Below are 19663 nucleotides of genomic sequence, written 5' to 3' on the forward strand. Positions count from 1 at the left end.
TGCCAGTCTAATGTTTTTACCCTTGTATGTTACAGACTTCTTTTCCCGGGCTGCTTTCAGGATTTTCTCTTTGTCGCTAAGACTTGTAAATTTTACTATCAGGTGACGAGGTGTGGACCTATTTTTATTGATTTTGAGGGGCGTTCTTAGCATCTCCTGGATTTTGATGTTTGTTCCCTTTGCCATATTAGGGAAATTCTCTCCAATAATTGTCTCCAATATACCTTCTGCTCCCCTCTCTCTTTCTTCTTCTTCTGGAATCCCAATTATTCTAATGTTGTGTCGTCTTATGGTGTCGCTTATCTCTCGAATTCTCTCCTCGTGGTCCAGTATTTGTTTGTCTCTCTTTTGCTCAGCTTCTTTATTCTCTGTCATTTGGTCTTGTATGTCACTAATTCTTTCTTCTGCCTCATTTATCCTAGCAGTGAGAGCTTCCATTTTTGATTGCACCTCATGAATAGCTTTTTTGACTTCAACTTGGTTAGATTTTAGTTCTTTTATTTCTCCAGAAAGGGCTTTTATCTCTCCGGAGAGGGTTTCTCTAATATCTTCTATGCCTTTTTCGAGCCCGGCTAGAACCTTGAGAATTGTCATTCTGAACTCTAGATCTGTCATGTTACCTATGTCCGTATTGATTAGGTCTCCAGCCTTCGGTACGGCCTCTTGTTCTTTTTTTTGAGGTGAGTTTTTCCGCCTTGTCATTTTGTCCAGATAAGATTTGCTTTCTCCTGCTGTGGAATTCCACTGTTCTTGGTGAGCGAAGTTGGTTTTGGATGGGTTTCTTGTTGATCTTCTGGGGGAGGGGCCCGTTGTAGTGATTCTCAAGTGTCTTTGCCGCAGGCGGAATTGCACCGCCCTTGCCAGGGGCCGGGCTAAGGAATCCGCTCGGGTTTGCTTTCGGGAGCTTTTGTTCCCTGAGCGCTTTCCGTAGAGTTCCGGAGGATGGGAATGAAGATGGCGGCCGCCCAGTCTCCGGCCCGGAGGAGCCGAGAGCTTGGGTTCTGCTCCTCAGTGCACTCTCAGAGCAAAGCGCCCAACCGCCCCGCCTCCCTCGAGGTCGCGCCTCGAGGAAAGCAGTCAATTGCTGGAGCTGGAGAAAAGCGCCGGGTTGCTTCCGTCTCCGTGGCCTCCTGCCGCGCTCCGAGCTCACCCAGCCTGCGACCGGCACAAGGTAACTCCGGGCTTAGAGCTCACTCCTCGGCTCTGTCGCTGTAGCCGGCTTCCCCGCTCTAATACCTGCGAGCTCTGCGGCACTCAGACACCCTGGTCCTTCTGTGACCCCGCGGGACCTGGGGTTATGCTGACCCCGCCTGGGTTTCCCCCCAGTTTAGCCTCTGGAGCGATGTCTCCCAGTGGAGCCGACTTTTAAAAGTCCCGATTTTGTGCTCCGTCGCTCTGCCGCTTGCCGGGTGCCGGCCCCTCCCCCTGGGGTCTATCTTCCCGTTGCTTTGGATTCACTTCTCCGCAGGTCCTACCTTTCAGAAAGTGATCGATTTTCTGTTTCTGGAATTGTTGCTCTTCTTCTCTTCGATTTCCCGTTGGATTTGTAGGTGTTCACAATGGTTAGATAAGCTGTCTAGCTGATCCCCTGCTACCCGATGTCGTCTCAGCCTGCTACTTCCAGAGACACTCAACAAAAATTATTTTTGAGAGAAGAGATGCTGTTGGTGAGCTCATTGAGCCCACCTTTATTAAAGATCGATACAAGGTAAATGTTGAGATGAAATCAGTGATAAAATTTACTTTCTCACAAAATTATTTTTCTTCCTCGTCTCACATCCTAGGAATTCTATAAACAAATAAAAGACCAAGTATCTTAGAATCATTAGCACATGCTCTACGTCTTGTCTTTTCTTGTTCAGTGCGAAATTCTGCAGTCTTGCAGATGATGAGCTTGTCTGTTATTCCTAAGACCCCACAAGTGGGCTTACAGAGCAGTAGAAGGAACACGGTATTGGGGGTACAGGGCCTGGTGCTTCCATCCCAGGTCAGATGGCACCTGCTTCTTTGTACAGCCCCCTTAGCCAGCATTTGAGCCTGCTTTCCTTGCTAGTGTGGGGATAAGAATAAAACACATTTCAAAGCCAAGAGAAAATTTTAAAAGATCATCAAGTCCAACCTTCTTAGCATATTGCTCTGATATTTGAAGCCCCATGAGTTGTTAAGGTGACAGAGCTAAAAGGAAGCAAAACCATGCTGTAACAGGTTTTTCCTGACTTAGAGTTTAGTGTAATGGTTTCATCATCCTTCCTTCCATTCAGCAGTCATGAAAGCACGCCCCAGGTAAATGCACCATGGGAATGCAAAGTGTTATCGGTATTTCTCTTAAGAAACCTGTGAATATGGCATGCATGTTTTTACCTAGAAAATAAGTGTTTTGGTCTATAATATGTATATTAAGATTTTATGTTAAATCTTTAACTGTATAACAATGCATAGATAATCTGACTGTAGGGAAGTAGTCTCTTTGGTTAAATAAATCCTTCTGTTCCTACTCTGATCACTATGTTGGATCTTTTTATCGATTATTCTGAAGTGTAATAGTCAATATACATAATAAATCACAAGATTCAGTATTTGAATTGTAGATGTCCCACCGGGACCTGGAATCAAATTCTATAAAGCTATACTGTACAGTTTTGCATTTGAAATAATAGGACTTTGCAACAGTGTAACTGAATACAATAGCATCTTTTCAAATATATTATTTACTTTTTATTCTTAAAAAGCTAAAAACCATTCTGAGGTAAAAAAAAAAAAACAACAACAAAAAAGGCTAAATGAAATTTCTTTAAACCAAATGCGTTTTGGCAGCTTTTTAATATTGGTTGTGTTTGTGTTTTGTAGACTTTATGTAAGACCATTACATACTTGTTTTACATCATTATGGAGGTATAAAATTGCATATATTTAAATACAATGTGATCCATTTTGACATGTTTATACACTAATGAAAACATCTTCATAATCAAGATAAATAATAATTTCATCATTCCCCAGACTTTCCTTAGAGCTCCTTTGCAGTCCTTCCTCCTTCCAAACCCATTTCTAGGCAACCATAGCCTTGCTTCTTTCTTTCCCCTGTAGTTTCCATCTTCTATAATTTTACATAAAGAGAATCATAAATATACACTTTTTCAGGCCAACCGTCTTCACTTAGCATGTTTTTAGTGTGTTTTTGATAGTCTGTGCTATTGTGTGTATAAGAATTTCCTTTTTCCTTTTTTTCTTTGCCCTGTGCTATTCCATTATGTGGACAGATATGCCATCATTTTCTTTTCCATTCACCTGTTTCTGGGACATTAGGTTAATTTCCAGTTAATGCAGTTGCAAACTAAACTGCCAGATCTTTGTGTGGGCCTATGTTTTCTTTTCTTATGGGTCAATACCTAGAAACCGAAATGACTGATTTGTAGGATAGGGGGGTATGCTCAACATTTTGTGAAGCCACCAAATGATTTCCCAAGTGGTTACCCCATTTTACGTTTCTACCACAAGTATGTGGGAGTTCTCTTTGCTCAAAGTTCTGGTCGGTGCTGGTTATGGTCAGTCTTTTTCATTTTAGCCAGTCGAAAAGATGTGCATTTAATTTGCTTTTCTCTGAAGAAAAGCGATGTTTGCATCATTTCATGTTGTTTTGGCATTTGGATATTTTCTTTTGTCAAGTTTCTAAATCTTTTATCTGTTTTCTTTCTTTCTTTTTTTTAATGGGCTGTACATTATTGTAAATGCTCTTTTGACGAGTTTGAATACAAGTGCTTCATCTCTCATGGTGTTGAGAAAATTTTCTTGCTGAATATGGCTTGGTTTTACGTTCTGAAGAAGTGTGATTTATTCATTTTAGGTTCAGTTATTTGTATTTTTGTGTGTGCCTACACATTTTTCTGCACCCACCATGAGATTGCATGTATCTTCTCGTATGTTTTCCTTTAGAAGTGTTACCATTCTGGGTTGAATGTTTGGGTCTAGATTCTTTTCTGAATCCATGTTTGTTGAATGTACGGTAAGGAACATTGCACTTTTTCTTTCAATTTTGATTTCCATTTGACCCAGCCTCACTTGTTGAGAACACCATTTCTTTCCCCATTGTACTGCCTTGACACAGTTGTCAAAACTTGACCATATTTATATGTGGATTTATTTCTGGACACACTCTTTTTTTCATCGATGTAGATCTGCATCTTTTTGCTAGTAACACACATTCGGTTTTCTGTTTGTTTGTTTGTTTGTTTAATGATTTTATTTATTTATTTGACAGAGAAAGATCACAAGTAGAGGAGCAGGCAGAGAGAGAGGAGGAAGCAGGCCTCCTGCAGAGCAGAGAGCTCGATGTGGGGCTCGATCCCAGGACCCTGAGATCATGACCTGAGCCAAAGGCAGAGGCCCAACCCACTGAGCCACCCAGGTGCCCCAGTAACACACATTCTTGAAGAGCTTTACAAGTCTTGATAGAAGGTAAGCCACATTCTCCAACTTTTAACTATCTAGATTCTTTGAAATTTTGAATTTTAGAATCATGTGGTCAATTTCTACCACAAAACAAGCCTTGTTGATTTAGTTTGGAATTACATGGAGTCTAAAGATCAGTTTGGGACAATTGTCATCCATGGATATGGTACATCTTCCCATTTATTTCCTCTTTAATCCAGTAATATTTTGTAGCTTTTAGTATAGTGGTATTGGGTATCTTTTCTTGGATTCATTCCCAGGCTTTCCTTTTTTCTTCACTAATATAAAAGGAATTACAAAAAAATTCATTTCAATATTTGCTACTAATACATTATTATAGAATGACTTTTAAAAAATATTAACGTTCGTGTGCACAGTGCTAAATCTTTCATTAGGTTTGTGTAGACTTTTATGGGTTCCTTGGTATTTTCTAGGTAAGCAATCCTAGAAGCATGCAAATATTGACAGTTTTACTAATGCTTTTTTGACTGTTACTTGTTTCTTTTCTTATGTTAATGCAACGGGTAGATTTTGTAGTAAAATGGTGAATGACAGTATCCAACGCAGACATTCTTGCCTTCTTACCTCATGGGGAAAAAATTAGGCCTTTCACTCTTGAACTGTGATATTGTGTTGGTTTTTCCTAGATGTTCTTTATCAGTTTAAAGAAATTCTCTGCTATTCCTTATATGCTGAGGCCGATTTATCTTTCTTTCTTTCTTTTTAATATCATGAAAGGTGTTAAAGTTTGTTAAATGCTTTTTGTTTTGCATTTTGTTGAAGTGATGATATTTTTCTTCTTTATCCTATTCTGCATGTTAAACCTGGCATTTTAAGAAGAGTCTCATTGGTTTTGCTATCACTGTGTTTACAGATACACACACATACACAAATTGTATTACACTTGATAACATTTTGTTAGGGATATTTACATCTATTGCAGGGATATTGAAAAGACTTTATTTTTTATAAAATCTCCTTTAGATTTTGGTATTAGCATTATGTTGGCCTAATAAAGTTGGGTAGTGACCCCGAGTTTTTTATTTTCTGAAAATATTTACAAAAAATAAGTGACTTGGGAGTTTGCCAGAATTCACTACTAAAAATATTTGGCCTGGAGTTTTCTTTACAGAAAGGTACTTCATAATTTAATTTCATAATTATTCTTTTTGTTTTCATGTGTCATTTTTGGTAAGTCACATTTTTCAAAAATTTATCAGTTTTTTTAGTTGTCACATATTTTACTGTCATATTGTATTTTTTACCTTTCTAAAGCCTATTGGATCCATACGATGAACTCTCATTCCTAGTATTGTCGATTTGTGTCCCCCTCTCATTTTCTTAAACATTCCACTTAAGGCTTTGTCAATTTTGTTGATTTTTATTTTTTTTTTCTGAAATAACTATTAGATTTTGTCTGTTTTTTCCCCTCACTGATTTTTTTCTTTTTACTATTTTCTTCCGTTTAGTCACTCTGGGGTTAAATTAATTTTTGACAGCTTTTTATGATGGAAATCTGAACTCTTTCTTTCTTTTGTTTTTTCTAATATAAGCATTTATAGTCATGAGTGACCCTCTAAGTCCTTCTTCAGCTTCACGCCACAATTTTTTGTATATTCAAAATCATTTCCAGTTACCTTATGGATTTGTCTTTTATACATGTATTATTTTGAAGTATAATTTACTGATATTTGGTGGTTTTCTCAGTGTTATTGTTTGCTACTTTAAGTGTTGTGGTCAGAATATACAATCAGTATGACTGATAATTTTTAATATTGACCTCATTATGAACCAGAATATGATCTATCTCGGTGAGTGTACTTTGCATATGTGAAAGTAATGTGTATTCTGAACTCGGTAGATGAGGGTTCTTTGTTAACTAGATCAAAGTAGTGCTGTTTTTGAGATCTTCTGTATTTTGGTGAGGGGTAGAATCTAGTTTAAGAATTACCCAGAGGAGTATTAAAATCTCTTGCCAAGGGTGTAGAATTATCTGTTTCTTCCCTCAGTGCTGTCAGTGTCTTGTTTTATATATTTTTAAGATTAACACTGATAATTGTTTACCTGATAATTTGTCCCTCTTGTCATCTGAAATATTACTTTTATTCTCTGGAAATGCTTTTTGTCTTGAAATTTGTGTTCTCTGATATTAAAGTTCCATTTTTTGCTTACTAACTGCTTGTACCTATTTGTCTATTTGTTACTGTAAATCTATTTTCTTTATGCTTAATGTGTCTCTCTTACATTCAGTGTATAGTGGTTTGAGCTTTTATATTCCTTTTGCCAATCAGTGCCATTTAATTAGTGTCTTCAGACACTAATTTACTCTCTCCATTATATTATTTTGTTTGTCCCCTCTAGTTTTTGATTTTCACTTCCTTCTTCCCTGTGATCTTGTATATTATTTGAGTATTTTTTCCTATTCCAGTTTAGTTTAATGTATGTGTTTTGGCAAAGTCTTTTTGTATTTTCTTTTATAAAAATATTTTCTCTAGGAATCACATTTTGCATATGAAATATTTCAGTCTATTTTAATACTGTATAATTTCACATGAATCATAGAAAATTTACAATAATATAGTTTATCCCTCACTGACCATTATGTTATAGCTTTCATATGTATCATATCTATATACACTGAAAATCCTGCTGGCTAATAAAATAGTTTTTCTTTTAATTATATGTATTCTAAAGAACTTAAAAAAGAAAATTAATCTTTTACGTTATCCAAGAATTTATCATTTCTGTTATTCTTTCTTTGTTCCTTCTGGTATCTCTTCCGTTCATTGTGGAGAACTTGCATTAGCAAATATTATATATCATATCACCTGGTGACGAATTATCTTATTTTTCCTTTATTTGAAAAATGCATTGATTTCACTGTCATGTTTGTAGGATATTTACACTAGCTACAGAATTTGGGTTTGACGTTTTTATCCATTTATCCCATGAAGATGAATGTTCTGTCCTTAGGCTCGCAGTGTTTCTGATGAGAAATCTTCAGTATTTCAAACCATTCCCCTGTGTGCAATGGGCCAGATAGATATAGATTTTTTTTTTCAAAATTGTTTATATTTGTTTTTCACCATTTTAGCTATGATGTCTACATGTGGTTTTCTTTGTGCTCGGATCTGTAAATTTATGTATGCGACTATATTTAGTAAACTTAAAGGCAGTTACTTAAATTGTTTTCTCAAAAATGGCATGATGTGACATGTGGAATCTAAAACAGTTGAATAGGTAGAAACAGAGATTAGAATATTGGTTATTAGAGGTATAGAGTTGGGGAGTTGGGGAGATGTTGGTCAGTTGGCACACAGTTGCAAATGTAGAGTTCTAATGTATAGCATAATAATACAGGCAGTGGTACTATATTGAATATTGGTGATTTGCCAGCAAAGTATTGACTTTAGTCATCATTACATTACCTATATGTATATCAAATCATCATATTGCCCACCTTAAATATATACAATTTTTATAAAAAAGAAATTCTTTTCAGTTTCTCTTTCCTCTTCTTGTACTCCAGTTATGTATGTTACATATTTGGAAATGTCCCACAGATCTCTGGGGGCTTTCTTTTTTAGTTTCATTTTTTCCCCCACTATATTTTTAGATTTGGATTATTTCAGTTGATCTATATTAAAGTTCCTAATTCTTCCTTGTATTATTTGAATACTATTGAATTCACCCAGTGAGGTTTTCCTTTTAAGTATTTTTTGGTTCCAGGAATTTCATTTTTTTAAAATTATTTACTTTTCTCTGTCAATGACGTATATTTTCATTTATTTCCACCGTGTTTTCTTTACTCATAGAACATAGTTATCCTAGCTGCTTACATGTCTTGGATAGCTTCAACACCTAGACCCTCTTTTTGTTGTTTGTTTGTTTTTTGGTCTTTCCTTTGGGAATTTACCATATTTTCCTGTTTTTGTTTGTTTGTTTGTTTGTTGGCATGTTGAGTAGTTTTGGATTGTATTCTGGGTAGTTTGAAGATTGTGTTGTGCAGAGTGTATCATAATATTTCTATCATAACCATCGGGAGATGTTGATGTTTATTTTAGCAGGCTATTAGGCCACTTAGCTTCGGGCTGTAAGTGGTGCTTCACCTTTGGGAGGTGATTCAGACCTCAGTTCTTCTTTCTCAGGCGTGGCTGTATTGGTTTGCTATGTCTCTGGTGCATGTGGTCAGAAGTCTCAGATCTCCGTTCAGCTCCCAGTGCCTTTGATACCTTCACTGGGACCGACTTGTACACGCTTAGCTCAGGAATTTAAATGATACTTATTTAAATTATTAAGGGATCCCCTTTCTCTCACTCTTTCATTTTTGGGGTTCTCTCTAAACTCTCTGGCCTGCTGGAACCCTTACTTCTGATTCTTTTTGCCAGAAAGAGTTTATCTGAGATTTTACCTACTTGTGCAGTCATCATTGCTAATACCTTTACAACTGGGGTCATACTGCCCAAGAAAAATTGAAATGAGAAACTCATCACTATACAAGTCACTTTCCCAAGTTTTGATTCTCTTAACTCATCTGCCTGCTATGGAGAGTCTTCGGGTGGCTGAGATAGGTATGTAAACGTATATGTGTTGCCTACATATGGATGTCTGTATCTATCTAACTATATATATGTGAAGTTTGAGGTTTTTAATTGTAATCTGCCTGAGGAATGGGTGATAGTGGGCTCACTCTACCCCAATGGAATCAGAACCCACATTGAGTTTTTTCCCCCCAGAAAAAAATCGACTTTATGTCAAAGTATGGAATCTTCAGTTTAGCAAACCCATTGTGACAAAGTTCTCTTCCGGTGTGAGTTGTGCAGAAAAGAGCAGAGGTGATAGTCAAATTGTGCTCATAACAAACACACACAAACACAATTTAAGAAAACAGCTCCTGTGATACTTCAGATTCTGCATTCCAACTAATCTTTGCATTTATTATTATTTAAAGGGCATAGAGCACAGTACTATGCTTTTTTCCCTCCACTGGATTGTTAAAGATAAAATAGATTATATGTGTTTGGAGACATCAAATCAATCTACAGATAACTCAATTGCACGACTAATCTTTAGGTGTATTTTTCAAGCCCCTTAGGACTGATACTTTGTAGTGATTTAAATATGTTTCAGTTAAGAATAAGGAGTTTAAGAGTTAACACTGGTGACATTTCCTGTTGTGAAATGCATATAGTAGGTCAGTGCCAACTTCCTTACAAAAGTGAGTTTATATAATGATAAAATTAAAAAAAAGGATAAATTATTATGTCTGAATGACGTGTATTTTGGAAATAGTGCAATATTCTTTGTTTGTTTGTTTCTCAGAATAAACAGGCTGGTGTGTATTGTGTATTAAGTATATCTGCTTTTTGGGTAGTGATTAAGTGAGACTTTTAAGCAAATGAAGAATGAGGGCAGCAGGGCCATTTTATGCAACAATGAAATTATATTGTTTTTTTAAAGCATAGGATGTATGAACATGCGATAAAGCATAGGATTTTCCATATGCTTAAGATACCCTTTTGACCCCGCATTTGATCACGTTATTTGAATAGGGCTCAGAGGAGAAGCACATTGCATTTCAGGTGAAAGAATTTTGTAATGTGCACTTCCCAAGCATTTCTTCTTCTTCTTTGCTCCTTGAAATTGTTGGTATAAAAATAGCAATTCTCTGCATTTACATCATTATTTGTTAAATGATGCAGCAGTTAGACATTTTGTTATATGGCAACACAAATGTAGAAACTACTTGTGTTTAATCTCTATTTTTTTTTTAAAAGATTTTATTTATTTACTTGATGGACAGAGATCACAAGTAGGCAGAGAGGCAGGAAGAGAGAGAGGGGGAAGCAGGCTCCCTGCGGAGCAGAGAGCCCGATGTGGGGCTCGATCCCAGGACCCTGGGATCATGACCTGAGCCGAAGGCAGCGGCTTTAACCCACTGAGCCACCCAGGTGCCCCTTTAGTCTCTATTTTATGATGTCCGATTACCCCAGTGTTTTACATTTTAAAAATTGAGAGGTCATTTGCATTGGGTGCCATGCACAAATCTTCGTGGGAAGCACCAGGTTAGCTTTTCACAAATACACGTTCTCTGTGTGTAACCTCAGATTGAGATCTGGATCCTGTCTCTCAGCCCTGATCCCTGGAACTTTTTTCATTCCCCTTCCCTCTCAGTATCCTCCATCCCCAGCCAGAGCTAATCATTTTGACTTTTGTCCGCACATGTTAGTTACCTGTTCTTAAACTGTATATAAATAGAATCATGCAGAATCCCTTAATGCTTTGAGATTCACGTGTTACACATATCAATAGTTCTTGCATTTCCACTGGTGAGGAGTATTTAATTTTATCAATATGCCCCAGTTTGGTTATCCATTTTTCTCTTGCTAGCTTTCTTCCATTTTGGGACTTTATGAATAAAAACACTTAGAATTTTCTTATACACATCTTTTTGTGGAGATCGCTCACATTTTTCATAGGATACAAGTTCATTATAAATTGTGTTTATTATAGCAATTTCTCTATTCCTTTTTCATGTCAACTTTTAGAAGATACTTGGCTATAAAAGGAAAAAAAAAATGGCCCCAGATGTACAAGTTATGCTAAAATATGTTCACATTTTTGAGAGATTAGTTGCCCTTTTTTTTTTGAAACATGGGCTGTCCATATTTGATTCTCTTGTACAAACTGTAAAGAAAAATTAAGCATTGAATATCTATAAAAGGAATATGAAAATTAAAACATACCAGCTCTATGGGATTCTCTTTTTCCGAACAACTTATAGGATTATTTTCTCCCTCGAAGACCAACCACACGGTAGCATGTCTTTGCCCCGCTTTGCTATTTGACTTTACCATATGATAAACAATCACATGTCCATCTCCTCATGAGACTACGAGCTCCTTGGAGACCAAGGCCATCTGTGTCTCACTCATCTTTCTATTCCTGGAATCTAGCACTTTGCCTGGCGCATGGGAGGTGGACTTCATGTCTTGTGTGAATTGAATAGGGGCTTTATTCGCCTTGCAGAGGCTGTTTTTGCTGTGGAAACATAATACACACTTAGCTTTAGCTCAGGCGTTCACTATTCCCTTTGTCTTGAGTCTTTTGTTTAAAACAGGAGCTGACTTATCCCAGTTTCCTGTTTCTATGGGGTAGGCTTTTGATGGAAATGCACCCTACCGAAAACCTATGAAATGTTTGTTTTATTAGCCCAATTACATTATATTAAACTTCACTGACGTGCCCTTGAGGAAAAACAACTTCAGGTAACGACTTTATATATATGCGCCTATACAGAGATACAGAATAGATTCTTAAGGTTTTTTTTTCCTAAGGTATATAGTACTTGGTGCACTCTGTACTTAGCGGTAGAAGGCAAACCTCATTTTTCCTTTTTTAATGTGCAAAGGACACATTATCTGTTTAGCACAATTAAAAGACCTTGAAATTATGCATGATTTTCGTTACTCCTGGGATTTCTATGTCGAATCAAAGGTCATTATTCTAATCATCTCAGACCTCTCTTTTTCCCTAATAGATCTTTGCCATGCCCATCTGTCAGTGGTTCATGGTATAACCTTTTCTGATAGGGGCAGGATGGCAGATGGACAGCAGATGGGAGTTTTGCCCTGCCTCTTGATTCAGCTCCTGGCCCAGGCAGAAACTGTCACCGACTGTCAGTTTGTCCTCACAGTTTGTGGGTTCCAGGACTGTATTTGGCATCCCGGCCACGGGTCTGAAATGATGCAGAGCTGGATCAGCGTTATGGGTCATTGTGACTCGTTAATGGTTAATGACTAACAGGGTGGGAGACACCTGATGAGTCTATAAAAGCGTTTTCTTTCTATCGCACTGTGTGTTAGAAGTTCAGGACCCCAGAGTCCATTCTCAAGATCAATATGGCATTCTTAGGAAAATATTATTAAAATACAGGACTTTTCGTATTTTTAAAATCTAACTCCATTTGCCCAAAGTCTTTGTTTCTGTGTAAAAGCACGTGAAGAAACTAGTGAGAAGGAGAGATACATGGACAGACAGTGGCTTGAACCTTAAATGTTTTTGTCTAAATTGTTGGATGACTTGTCATCTTCCAGAATTCCTAAAGGTAATGGATGGTTAAAACTTGGTCTAATGATAACATTTTGAATGCAGTAACTACAAATGCTTGTGCCATAGCCTTCAAAGAGGCTTCATGAGATGGCTGGTTTTTATAGGGCAGAGGAGAAAGTCTTTTTTATTCTTTTTCTTTTTATTCCAGATTATTAAACACGCACTGTTTTTAATTTGTGCATGAATTTGTTGCTTTACAAGTGACTCTCTTCATTGTAGGTATAAACGAGATTCGAGTAAATAGACAAGGCTGAGTAAATCCATGATGATGGTTAAGCCTCGACAGTGACCGTGAATAAAAGACTGGCATGAGTCAAATTGTGTGCTGAGCTAAGAGGGGTTTTTTCCCTTAGTTTCTTTGGACTTAGAGCTTCACAAAGATCATATTGTGCCCTTTCTTCAGCTGAACTGAATCTCAACTTTGATAAGAATAGAAGAGAGTTTATGTAAAGAAAAGGTGTCTACTGATCTTTCGGTCATTATCCATCCTGAGTATCGAACATTGTCCGTCTCTCAGCCAGTCGTGCCCAGTGCTCAAGGAGACCCTCAGAATGCCCAGTCCCTCCTTGTACTCTGGGCTAGATTGAAATACGGTGCCCATTTTTAAGAACTCTGTGCTGTGTCCTCGGGTGAGATTGTGTATGCGTGTCTCTGTGTGTGTAATTATCCATCAGATTATATGTTTGATAGGTGACTAAGGTACCTTCTTTTTGGAACCATGGTACTCTGTCTGGGGCTTTCTTGAAACCAACCCATTGATTCTCTTAAAGGCATCTCGAAATAGGAAAAAATCTTGTCACAGCACTGCCTGGGATGGCTTAAAGGACCGTGTCACACCCCTGCTAGCGATAGATGTACCTTAACGTGGGCCTTGCTAACATGATTTCAGGGGAGGTGTGGACAGGCTCTAATTAGTTATGAATCTGTAAACGCTGGAAGAGAGGCTTAGGTCGAAAGTCTCCATCTGACTGATAGTGCTGTGACACTCTAATCCCAACAAGGGGCCTCATAATAAATGTCCTTGAGCCATGGCGTTCAGGCCAAGTCATGAACTTGAGGAAAGTGAGCAGTCCCTATGGTTTAGACAGCCGTCATGCCGCCTGATTCCCCTGGACTCGTTCTTGCTTTTGGAAGGCGACTCTCAGAGGAAAGGTTACGAGCATAACGGACTGTTCTACAGAACGTTTTAAGCCGTCTGACGTTCAATGTCTTTGATAAGCAGCTGAGGTCTCATTTTAATATCATCCCGTACGTTGTAGCGTGCCTGGTGGGTTTCAAAGTGCGTTTCCCACGCTTAATCTCTTCTGATTTAAAAAAAATCCTCACGGGCAAGCGGAGGAGAAATCTAAATAATTGAGGACAAAACGCAGTTCAGCTTCCGGTTGGATCAGTTACTGCCTTTTCGCCCCCGCCGTCAACACGGGATCCATAACAGCAAACTTCCAGAAGGTTCTTACCTTCAGGAAGCTTCCGTGGTCATAGGCAGTAGGGATGATGAATAGATTAGCATACGCAGAAATGCCACACCTGAATGAAAATGATCACAAATGCTAACGCAGACCCCAGTGTCAGAGATGGAGAGGGGGTGTGCTTCTTCATTGGGGGGGCCGGAGAAAGCCCGTGTGTGGGTGTGTGCGCACATTTTGTCCCTGTTGGCTCGTTATTGAGATAGACTTCACAGATACACAGATTGAGAATTTCACAAATTTTAAGCATGTAGCCAGTGGGTTTTGATGAATATAATCTGTGCCCCTGCTAATATGTAGACTCTTTTTATCCCCATAAAGAACACCCCTGCCCTCTTAGAGTCAGACCTGTCGTCTCCACTCCCCAAGGCAAACACTCTTCTGAATTGTTTCATCATGGATCAGTTTTGCCAGTTCTGGAAGTGGACTCAACCACTATGTACTTTCTGTGGCTGGATCTTTCCTTCTCTTAAGATTGTTGATGTTTGGGGCGCCTGGGTGGCTCAGTCATTAAGTGTCTGCCTTCAGCTCAGGTCATGATCCCAGGGTCCTGGGATCGAGTCCCTGTGATCGGGTCCTGGGACTGGGCTGTACGGCGGTACGGACTGGCTGTACGGCGGGAAGCCTGCTGCTCCCTCTCCCCCTCCCACTGCTTGTGTTTCCTCTCTTGCTGTGTCTCTCTCAGTCAAATGAATAAATACAATCTTTAAAGAAAAAGATTGTTGATGTTTATTCATGCTCTTGCTCTGTTGTGATCCTCCCTTTTTATGGTGTTCCCTTTATGGTGTATCACAAATTTCTTTTAATCCACTTTCCAACTTGGATTGTTTCCAGTTTGGGCCATTACAAATTAAGTGGTTAGGAATACTTTTTATACCAGATTGTTGTATATATGTGTGTGTGTGTGTGTGTGTGTGTGTGTGTGTGTGTGTGTGTGTTTACATTTCTCTCTGGTAAATACCAAAGAGTAGGTGTTGAACTTTACAGACAACTTCCATACCAGTTTCCAAAGAGATTATACCATTTTCCCCTCCCAATAGCAATTTGTAAGAGTCCAGTTTTTTGTTCTTTGCTTTTTTGGCCCCTTTCATATCCTCATCGACACGTGGCGGTGTCAGTCTCTCAGATCTCAGCCATTTGAGTAGGTGTCTCATGGTGCCTCATGTGGTTTTGATTTGCATTTCCAGAATGACTAAGATTGGGGAGCACTACTTCTTGAGCTTATTGGCTTTTCACGTATATCCCTTTGTGAAATGCCTATTCAAGTATTTTGCCCATATTTTAAATTGAGTTGTTGGTCTTTATATTGTTGAATTGTAGCAGTTAGAACTCCTTTGTCAGATCCATGTGCTGTGAACATTTTCTCCCAGTCTGTGGCTTTATCTGCTTATTTTCCCAATGACGTCTTTCAGAGGACAAAGGTTTTCATTTTAATGAGGTTCACATTATTATTTTTTCCTTTAATTATCATTGTTGCATTTCTAGGAAATTTTTGCCTTCCCTAAGATCACAAAGATACTCTTTTATGTTTTCCTTTAAAAGTTTTATCGTTTAATTTTGCTGTTTAGATCTATGATAATCTAAGATACGTTTTCATGTATGATGTGAAGTGTGGGTAAAAGTTCATCTCCTATCCCCCCCTCCCCACCTCCCCATAAATAACCAATTGTTGTAGCATCGATGGTTGTGGAGATCTCTCTTTATCCTTAGAAATGCTTTGGGGTCTTAGTTGAAAAGCCACTACTTTTCTATTTGGAATGTAGAAATATGAAAAGAACAGTGTTCCCAGCCTTCCAACAACAACAAAATGATAGAAAATATGTAAATACGTAACACTTCTTCAACACATGAGAGGCTGGGATTCCAAGGCAGCCAAGTGACCTGAAAGCCAAGGAAGGATGAGTGCCTCCAAGGAGAGATGGGCACAAGTCCTTGCTTACCAGAGGCCTATGTGTCCAGACGCTGGCAGGCAGAATTCCACTAACATGGGTAACAAATTGTCTAAAGCCCAGTATGGGGTAGCAAGAGAAGAGAAAACTTCTGGGAGCTGTAGACACCAGTGGAATTTGTAGTCATTCCTTACTGATGCATAAAATATGCATAAGAGTGATAGGTCAAGAGTCCTCATGGTTCATTCTTACCTGCAGGTCATGATCTCAGGGTCATGAAATTGAGCCCGGTGTTGGACTCTGCACTTAGTGGGGCGTCTGCTTGAGATTCTCTCTCCCTCTGCCACTCCCCCCTGTCAAAATCTTAAAAAAGAAAGAATGGGGTACAGTCAACGAGAGCAAATTTAACAAAGCTGCTGGCCCAGGTGAGGGATGGAAAATGTCCATTGTACTTAGCAATTTGGAAAATTATCTGTAACATTAGCAGGAGGTGGTTTCGTTGGACTGGCAAAGATTGGAGCTAGAAACCATTGGATTCGGAAATGAATATGATATGAAGAAGATTGGCCAGTAAAAATACTGTATTTCCCCCAGATGTTTGGATAGGAAGAGAAGGATCGGTGCATAGGTAGTGACATGGGAATAGGAGTGGTTTTTAAGGGTAAAAGTGATTGGAGCTTGCTTATAAGACCAGCGGAAGATGTCAGTAGGATGGGAAAATGTGTCATTCGAAGAGAGGAAAGGGCCAGTGGAGTGGTGTAAGCTTAGCGGGTGGGACTTAGTGGGTGGGACTGGGATGTGTATTGAGGGGTTCCTGGTGTAGTACACATACCCTTACGTGCAACATTAAAAGACAGATAATTTGTGGGGTTTCAATATTTTCCTATGTCAGATAATAACTTATCTATGCTTAGAGACCTATATATTAATGTCACCTATATCTTCCTGGTAATTTTTTTTTTTTGATGGGGTAGCAGGGAAATGTTTCCTCTTTACTGAGTTGTGTACTGATAGGCACTTTGTCAGAATACAGCTTTTTGGGGCGCCTGGGGCGCCCAGTGAGTTAAGCCTCTGCCTTCAGCTCAAGTCATGATCCCAGGGTCCTGGGATTGAGCCCTGCATCGGGCTCTGCTCAGCAGAGAGCCTGCTTCTCCCCCTCTCTCTGCCTTCCTCTCTGCCTACTTCTGCCTACTTGTGATTTCTCTCTCTGTCAAATAAATAAATAAATCTTAAAAAAAAAAATACAGCTTTTTGGTAATGGTGCAATAAAGCAGTGTCACTCTGATGTAGTAATATATAACAGGTACAATAACTCAAATCATTCCATCTTGCTTGACATAATGCAAAATGGTTTGAAAAACGAGACCCCAAAGAAGCAGCTTGAAACTCCCAAGTCGCATGAGTTTCGGGGCAGTGGTGTCTTTGAGGGCAAGGGCTGTGCAAACATTCATGCGCTTATCATTGTTCCTAGGATGGTAAGATGCCTCCAAGATGTCAAGTGGATTGGAAGAGAGTAACATGGATGGAAGTCCTATTATCAACATTTGTTTTGTTGTTTATTTTTTAAAAGATTTATTTATGTATGAGTGAGGGGAGGGCCAAGGGAAGGAGGAGAGAGAGAATGCTTGAGCAGACTCCCCACTGAATGTGGAGCCCAACTAGGGGTTCCATGTCAGGACCCTGAGGTCATGACCTGAGCCAAAATCAAGAGTCAGATGCTCAACTGACTGAACCCCCCAGGGGCCCCTGTTGTCAACATTTTAAAGCATATGACTATTGGAGCATATTTAATCCTGTTATTGGATGACTAGTAGAACCTCTAGAAATCCTGGACTTTCAACAGTGGTTGAAGTCATGAAGTTTCAGCTGGCGTTAGAGGTTTCGTCATGGCAGCCAATTCCTCTGGTCAACGTAGAAGGCATTGCACCTGGCAGAAACACTGGCAGCATTCTTCTCCTATGCTTCTCAGTCCTGGACTGTGGGGCTAAGACTGTTTGGCCAGACTCGTTTCCATTATATGCATCTTATTCTAAATATTCACCCCTTCCAATAATACAAATACAGTACATTTGTTATTTTAAAAACTGCTTTACTTTTTACTCCAAACATGTGAGACAGGTTTATTTATATCCATATCTTAAATATTGACACATATGGATAAGAAAATGACATTTTCCTTTGGAAATTGAATCGACAATGGGAACTTTAGGTTGGCTGTCACAGTGGGTCACATGGAAGAACTTGGCCAAGTTTATCAACCATATTTGGCCTAGTTTTCTGCATATGTTTGCCAGATGCAAAAGCCAGCTTGTTGCTCGAGGGCACAGAAACCTGGAGGAACTTGTGCTTGGAACTTGTGCCATTTAATCCACTGGGTGTCTTTCTTTTTGCTGAGAGTTTACATAGAGAGGTCAGGTTGTCCCAGTGGAACATAAATAGAAAGAGGCTTCTCTTTGCCTTTCACGAGCTACAGAGGATTTTTATAGAATGCTCTTGTCAAGTATTTTTGGTAACACAACTGCAAAAAAAAAAAACCCTACAAATATGAGCTTTATGGTGAAAAAATACAGTTGTAGGTACAAATTACAAATGTTTGAACAATTGAGTTGAATAAATATTTTCTTTTATTGAGGGGTCTCAATGCCTTGTAGAAGTTGTCACTTAGGATACAAAAATATTTGTATTCATATGAAACTCGCTCCCTATGTAACATATTTCAGAAATTTTAACAAATCAATCACACAATCAAAGGTCATATGTTTGTAGCTGATTCAGACCTGAAAATGAATAGAGATGTCAAAGCACTGAGCATATTGGATGTTTACACATGAATAAGCAAGATGGCAGAAATTGTTTTCCAGATTTTTTTTTTTTTTGCCTTTGCATGTTTTTGGTAATTCTTCAAGTTGCAATTTTCATAGAATATGTTGTCATATTTTTGTTAGCTTGTGGTGAGCATGTATGTAATTCCATAGTTCTGTCATTACGTCGTAGTATATAATTACATGGGGATTTGTAAATGTTCCCCCTGCACAAAAGAAAAATGGGCCTGGGTTTTAATTTCCCTTACTGAAACATCTCACTACTATTTGGTATTGGGGGATAACTGTACTTTTTAAAATTAAAATTAACAGTTATAATTACATTATAAGCAAGGACCCTAATATTTTAGGGCACGTATTTGGGTTTCAGAATTTGGAAAAAATGGAATTCCAACACATTTATGGTACTCTTCCCCTTCACCCCATTTTACATGTGAATGCTCTAATCACTCTTTAGCTAACAAAGGAAACCTTGGATTGTTCTCATAAAACGTTCACGTAACAGGACACCTACACTCAAGCTGAAAAATCATGACCTACCTCTGGAGGGAGGCTCCCTGTAATTCTTCCCAGATTACCGGAAAATGTCACATATATGGAGAATGTTTTAATGAAGTTTACCAAATTTTATTTTTAAATGCTGTGTTTGCGTGTGTGTGTGCATGTGTGCATGCGCGTGCATGTGTATGTGTGTGTTTGGACAGCTGCTGTTGCTCCAGAGAGGAAGTGTTCATAGTCTATTGAGGCTGTTGAGATACGAAGTCACCAGGGATAAGTGGACAAAAAGTGAACATGGATGGTTCCCATGACTTCCATATTGTTACATATGCTACATTTTGGTCTTTCCTTTTGTGATTAAGATTTATTGAGACAGGGGATGCCTGGGTGGCTCAGGTGGTTAAGTGTCTGCCTTCACTCAGGTTGT

At 38.7% G+C, this 19663-nt stretch overlaps 1 protein-coding gene across 2 annotated transcripts in view; it reads left to right on the forward strand.

Annotated features, from left to right (window-relative positions):
• LOC308344536 (uncharacterized protein) overlaps window positions 1-19663 on the forward strand; it is a 573794-nt gene that overhangs the window by 337923 nt on the left and 216208 nt on the right. For both annotated transcript variants that reach the window (XR_013966994.1, XM_080806122.1), the window contains one exon: window positions 4259-4455. Coding sequence is in view for 1 of the 2 variants with exons in the window: in XM_080806122.1 (XP_080662248.1) it covers window positions 4259-4369 (111 nt within the window). In the remaining variant the exon portion in view is untranslated. The remainder of the gene's footprint in view (window positions 1-4258; window positions 4456-19663) is intronic.

The sequence above is a fragment of the Martes martes genome, assembly GCF_963455335.1.
Source record: "Martes martes genome assembly, chromosome: 6".
Classification (NCBI taxonomy): Eukaryota; Metazoa; Chordata; class Mammalia; order Carnivora; family Mustelidae; genus Martes; species Martes martes.